General features: G+C 41.5%; 1 protein-coding gene across 1 annotated transcript in view; it reads right to left on the reverse strand.

The window, feature by feature from the left end:
- Positions 1-7,236, reverse strand: part of LOC101860884 (aromatic-L-amino-acid decarboxylase) — a gene marked incomplete at both ends in the record, with an annotated part of 21,976 nt that overhangs the window by 12,866 nt on the left and 1,874 nt on the right. Inside the window, 4 exon segments of the mRNA XM_013081139.1 lie at positions 2,452-2,519; positions 3,680-3,780; positions 4,270-4,336; positions 5,599-5,742. Of these exon segments, the coding sequence (XP_012936593.1) occupies positions 2,452-2,519; positions 3,680-3,780; positions 4,270-4,336; positions 5,599-5,742 (380 nt within the window).

A 7,236-nucleotide genomic window follows, 5' to 3' on the forward strand; every position in this document is an offset into this window, starting at 1 on the left:
AAAGACCCATACAGGTAGACAAAGGGTAATCAAAGACAAAGACCCATACAGGTAGACAAAGGGTAATCAAAGACAAAGACCCATACAGGTAGACAAAGGGTAATCAAAGACAAAGACCCATGCAGGTAGAAATGAGGTCATACAAGAAAAACCTTATTGAAAAAAAATTCTAATCGAGGCGGCATCACTGAGGTGGGAAAGAAAACAAACCCTGAATTCATGCTTTATGCTTACCCGCCGACACCCGCCAAAATAATCGAGAAAATATCTCATTAAACAATGTATTTATTCCCACTTCGGGCGAAATGTAATTAAAACTTTTAAACGCACGGTTGGGATAATGGTCTAAAGATTGTTCAACAGTAAATTTAACCACAGACGTGACTACTCAAGCAGAAGGCGAAAAAAGAGGCACAGACGACAAAACTGCAAACATGTATTAGCAATTTGACTTCAAATTTGGCTGTCTTTGTCTAGTTTTTTTTGGGCCAAAAAAATAATGTAATGACCTGATTATAGAATGGCAGAGAGTCGAAGAAAAAACAGCAAGTACTAACAGAAGCCACGGAGTCAGCCCCCCCCCCCTCCCACCCCACCCCTCCCTTTTTTAGGTAGACTCTACTAATCCAGTTGTTAGCTTACATAATAAGTGCTTGTGACTGCTGGTGAGAGTGGTCTAAAAGGGGGTGTACAGGGTCTTTATATTGCAATGAAATAGTTTTGAGTGTTGGGCATGCGGCTTGAATTCAAGCTGTTTAAATTTTAAGGCCTACGTCTACGTAATAATTTTTAAAATAGTTTCAGTAAGTGTTTTACGGCATTTGCAACACAATTAGGTCATATAAGTGTCGAGGATTAGAGGTGTTACAATTAAGAGAGGGACAAACGCAAAAAAAAGAAGGAGGAGAGATAAGGACGATAGGTGTTTGATAGGAAAAAAGATGCAAACCACACAGAGCACCCGCCAACCATCGTCGGTGGCCTAGTGGTTAGGCACTCGGACTCGCAACCGTAATGCGGAGTGCCCACTACGGATGGGATCGGCCGATCCTCGATCGCCTAAAAAACAAACGTGTTTGTTTTCAGTTTCAGGCGATCGAGTCGGGCGATCGGCCCGATCCAGCTGTAGTGGGCATCCCGTATAAGGTCGTGGGTTCGAATCCCGTCAGGGGCCCGACGTTGTGTCCTTGGGAAAAGCACTTTACACGAATTTTCCTCACTTCACCCAGGTGGGAATGGATACCCGGCTATAGACAGCGAAAGATCTTGTCAGTTTGTTAGTGTTTGAGCGCTTAATCAGCTGCTTGCACTGTAAGCTTCCCGGGAAAATGTTTCGGAGGGTTCTATGGTCTGCTGGAGTAATAATATAGTGTAAAGCGCATAGAGCCTGCTGTTGAGCGGGGACATGCGCTATACAAATGCTATTTATTATCCACATAGAACGATTTGACGGCGACGATGTTCTCAAATTACGGACGGGAAGCAGAGATCACGTGATTATGTAGACGCCCCCCCCTCCCCCCTCTGATTACAACTGTGCCACGACGCATAGAAATATCAGGCGCTAGTTAAATTTTGGGGGTATGTGGAGTTATTGACATTGATATCATCCTAAAGCTTCTTGTTCATTTCTCTCACAACACAATGTAATAGGGTGCTTGTCACTTTGGGGGCATATGAAGTTACTGGTATCATCTTAACCCTATCCGCACGTCGTGTTTTACTATCGTGTCCATACGACGTGGGGAACTCTGTGCCACCACTTAACCCTATCCGCACGTCGTGTTTTACTATCGTGTCCATACGACGTGGGGAACTCTGTGCCACCACTTAACCCTATTCGCACGTCGTGTTTTACTATCGTATCCATACGACGTAGGGAACCCTGGGTCCCCACTTTCCAAAGAGGAAATTTACTCGGTAATCCGATCCGTACGCTTTGCATAGTAGTCAGTCAAAATGATTTTTAGAGAAATACTGAAAGTTTCAAAGAGATCCTCGTACTAGAAGTATTCTAAAATGTGAAGAATACTTGTAATCCCGGGGGTACAAAATGACCCAAGGGCGTACGGATAGGGTTAGAACTTGTTTATTTGTCTGTTGGTCTGTTCGTAAAACTGTTCTGCATTAGTGTAATTAGTGTAATGCTGTGTCTTGGGTATTCCTTGTATGTATGGTTGTGTGTTTAATAACATTATGGAGATCAATAAAGTGTTATTTATTTATTTAATTATTTTTTTATTTTTTTATTTTTTTATTTATTTATTTATGTATTTATTATTTCTTATTTTTTTTATTTATTTATTTATTTATTTATTTATTTATTTATTTATTTATTTATTTATTTATTTATTTATTCATTTATTTATTCATGTATTTATTTATTCATTTATTCATTTATTTATTTATTTATTTATCTATTAAGGGCGTTGGAGCAGACATCTGACTTACCACAGACAAGCACAGTCCATGTGTACCGGCATCCACTTGTGTGCAGACATAGAGAAGGAATCGGCGAACTGGGGGATGGGGGGGGGGAGGGGTGGGATGAGATGGAGGGGGCCAGTAAGATGGATACATCATATGTCAATCCCGTGAACTCTGTGTACAACATAACATGTTAGTTCTGTGAACATACATCTTAATATATCAGTTGTGTTAACATACATCTTAATATATCAGTTCTGTGAACATGCAGAATTTTATATTGTCATTTCTTTGAACCTAAAAACAAAAAAATAAAAATAAAAGTCCAAAAGTACAACGCCACCCCCCCCCCCCTCCCCAATATCATACACGTGACAGAAGCCTTTTCTACAACACATTCTTTCGACCGTTGTTCATTGAGTGCGTGGTGTGAAAAAACATTGGATTTCATATTGCTGACTGAATCATTTTAGTAGGATGTACTCTTGAGTTAGCGCAAAACATCCGGATCCTTTATTGGCCAACTGGTACTTGATTTCACATGTGTTGAACCTCTATGCAGGTTCTTATGCACAGTAAAATTGTAAATGGGCTGACTTATCATTGCCATGCTCATGCTGTGCCGGAACAACATAAGGGAAACTGCTTCTCTTTCTTTCCTCATCCTTGCTACCGTCATTTTCCCTCTACTTCTTTTGTATGTTTGTCACTCTCTAGTGAACTGCTATTCCCGGGGTGGCTCGATAGTCGAAGCAGACTTTGTGCTGTTGAGGCTAGAGAGGTGAGCAGAGTAAGCCCGATTCCCCTTTTGGACTTCTCTGTTGACATCCACCCCTTGGCGCTCATATCTGCCGTCGTAAGGGAAAACGACGAATGGTCACAATTTTCCGATTTTTGGATTTTTACATATTTCATAGTGTATTCATTTCTGTTACGCATGTCACCTGATCAGCAAGCCTTCAGAGCCTACAACACCAAGCACTCAGGCTATAAAGGAAGAGGAAGGCCACGCAAATGATGGATCAAGGGTGTCAAGGAAACCATAAGAAAACATAACATCACAACTGAAAGAGCTGCGGAGCTGGCCTACCGTAGAAAACTGCATCTCCCCTCGACGCTTAACAGCAAAAGAGGATGAGCAAGTAAAGGTAAAAGTAAGTATTCAATTCTGCATCTGACTGCGTAAACATAACCTTATGCAGTTGTGAGCGCCGTAAAACCTCTACTAAAACATGAGCACACACCAACGTACGTCTATCCCGTGCAGCAAGGGCTGGTACTCCCGACAGATAAAGGAGCTTCCGGCGTAGCCAGCCTCGATATGGAACCACACCTTGGGCACTTCATCCGACACTGGGGATGGAGGGGAGGGGAGGGGAGGGGGGCGTAACTTTACCTACGTCTTTTTGGTCTCGTCAGGTAGTGCATCATCATCATCATCATTATTATTATTATCATCATCATCATCATCATCATCATCATCATCATTATCATCATCATCATCATCATCATCATCATCATCATCATCATCATCATCATCATCCTCATCCTCATCATCATCATCCTCATCATCATCATCATCATCATCATCATCATCATCATCATCATTTGTTACTTTAACCTTACCACTCTATTATCTGACCTAACGGCAGAGAGAGATACAGACACACAGACCGGCAGACAGGCAGACAGACAGATAGAGATACAGACACACAGACCGGCAGACAGACCGACGTACTGATAGACAGACAGACCGGCAGACAGACCGACCTACTGACAAACCGACAGACATACTGACAGACAGGCAGACAGACAGACGGACAGACAGACAGATGTACTCACAGACAGGTCCTATCTTCCCAATCTGATCCACTGACGTGCTGGCAATGGTCCCCACTGTGGCTATCACCTGGACACACACACACAGGAACAGGGTTCAAACCTACAGACTTCAACATAAGTTAAGGACCACCTTCACAGACAGCCCTGATTTTTAAAAAATCCGAAAAAAGACAGCAAGGAATGTTTCAAATTTTATTTTTTGCTCTGGAAGTGATAATGGGTTACCAATGCAAAGCTTCCTGAAAGTGCAAAACCACAACATGCACTACGGAAATCTTCAGGGGAATATTACCCAATTTTGCTGGTTTTTATCGACTTGTGTGCGACACCGCGGACTTTCCTCAGTTAACATTTCTGGTGCACGTCATAAACCAACGTATGGTCGCGAACTGTGCTCACTTCCATGGTAATATAAGCCACCGTTTGCGAAAAATGCAGTATCGCATCAACATTCCACCAAGACGAAAGCAGAGAGACTCTGATCGTGCCAGATCTATGGCATGGGTGCAGGATGGAGTTGGAGTCTGAGAAGTTGCCAGAAGGTTTGCAGTGTCATACTCTGTCATTGTCTGCCTGAGGCAGCGCCATCACGCCACTGGATCTGTCCAAGAACGCCCCACGCGCAGGTCGACCCAAGAAGACCACTCGGAGTGTTTGCAAGTGGTCCTTAACATTTGTTGAAGTCTGTATAAGCGTCGAACCGCTTGCTCTATATTTTGTTTCGTCGATTTCTTAGCTCGTTATTTCATCATTGTTTTTTGTCTGCCAGTTATTTCCTAATTTGTCAGTTGTAATTTTTATCTTTAAAAAAAAAATCGTATTTCTTTAGTTTGTTATTTAGTTAATGTTATAAGTTGTCAGTACGTTGTTTCATTTTTTTTTGTCTGTCCGTTATTTTATCCAAATTTGTCAGTCTGTTATTTTATCAGTTAGTCAGTTCTTTATGTCATCATTTGTTAGTCATCAATTTGTCAGTTAGGTATGTAATAATTAGTCAATTCTTTATTTCATCAATACATTATTGTTTAATTTGTTATATGAAGGTTAGTTACTTTGGGAATATGCTGCTTATTTCATCAAACTGTTAGTTTGTAATGGAATTAATATTGTGTTAGCTCAAGCATAACGTTTTCCATTATTTCTTCTGCTACTTAGTTAGTCAGTCAGTCAGTCAGTCAGTCAGTCAGTCAGTCAGCCAGTCAGTTAGTCAGTCAGTCAGTCAGTCAATCAGTCTGTCAGTCAGTGAGTCAGTCAGTATTCAGTCAGTCAGTCAGTCATTCATTCATTTATTCATTCATTGATTCAGTCCGCCAGTCACCAACGACTCACCAGGAAAGGGAAATAACCCTTCTGTTTGTCCTTCTCAATGGCGAACCTGAGCGTGTCACTGTGCATTACGCCCCCTTTGTCCGTCCACAGCCGCTTGAGTCTCACCCCGGCCACCTCCGATACACGCTCCATACTGGGGTGGGCCTGGGGGGGGGGGGATAGATAGAATAATCTGTTCGGACCGTTAGACCACTTTTTAGTCCTGTTGCTCCAACTAGCCACCCTCTAACCACTCACCAACCACCCAACACCCATCAACCAACCACCACCCTCCAACCACTCACCAATTTGGATCGATAACAACAACCACTCACCAACCACCCACTCTACAGACTGGGACATGTTCAAAGACACCTGCAAGGACATTGACGAACTTACCGAAACCATTTTCTATTGTATATTTGTGGAGGCCGAATGTTGCTATTCAAAAGGCTTTTTAATGGCTGCATCGATCGACATGCGGTTTTCGCCAAAAGATTCTTTAGAATATTCTCCAGATCATGACGCCCTTCGGTTTTTTTTCAGTTTTGAGACAGTTTTGCTGCATAAAGCTAAATTTCTTTATTTCGCCGATTGCTTTTGTAGGCCGACGCTTCTGTCTCTGTCATTTTAGAAAATCTGCCAGGTTTGTTTATTTCAAGTCGTACTTCCGTTCGATACTATAGCTAAAAGTGAACCTCTCAAAAATGAAGGAAATGATTTTTAATTCTAGAAGAGAAAAACCAAAAATCCCACCACTCGTAATGGAACAAGAAACAATTGAAATCACGGATTTCTACAAATGTCTGGGTCTCACAATCGACAACAAACTGACATGGCAAAATCACTTAACTAATAGTGTCAAAAAGGTCAATCAGAGGCTGGACTTCCTGAGGAAACTTAGGTCTTTCAATCTGAATCCATCCATCCTTCAGATATTCTACACCACCACAATAAAAAAAACTTTGATACATTTTGGTATCACTTGCTCTGGCAGCGAGACAGCATATCATAAAAATAAACAAGTTGATCAGAAAGACACCAAAAACCAATGTGAGGCAGCGCGGTGAAATCAGGCTCTCGTCAAAATAATCAAACAAAGTGAAGAAACTTGCATTTTTCCGCTGGTTTGTCAATTTTTATTAAATTTTTGTTTTTTGGCTCAACTCCTTTCATGCCCAATAAAGAACTCATTTCGGTGTGGATTTTTCTGAAAAACGTTGATTAAAGGCACAAAAAAAAAGAAAATTTTCAGTCACCACAGACTCTTAAGCTTAAGAAATAACTAATCTTTGGCGGCCATTTTCTCACTAATTTTACCTTTGAAAACTGGTGACACCCACCTCCTTCATTCGCAAATATCTCGACTTGTATTCAAGATAAATGGATTTTTTTTCACCAAAATAAAGACAAGTGAACAAGTTTTAAGACTATACTAATAACTCCAGATGCCCAAAAATTGACGAGAGCCTGATTCCACCACGATGCCTCACAATTGGTAGAGACCTAAGTAACTCTGAATATCTGCACAAAACAAACGTTCTAAAAAAGGCGGAAATAATGCCTAGTGACCATAGCCACCCACTGACTGACATAGCCACCCACTGACTGACATAGCCACCCACTGACTGACATAGCCACCCACTGACTGACATAGCC

Source organism: Aplysia californica, unplaced genomic scaffold (assembly GCF_000002075.1).
Source record: "Aplysia californica isolate F4 #8 unplaced genomic scaffold, AplCal3.0 scaffold00117, whole genome shotgun sequence".
In the NCBI taxonomy this organism is placed as follows: domain Eukaryota; kingdom Metazoa; phylum Mollusca; class Gastropoda; order Aplysiida; family Aplysiidae; genus Aplysia; species Aplysia californica.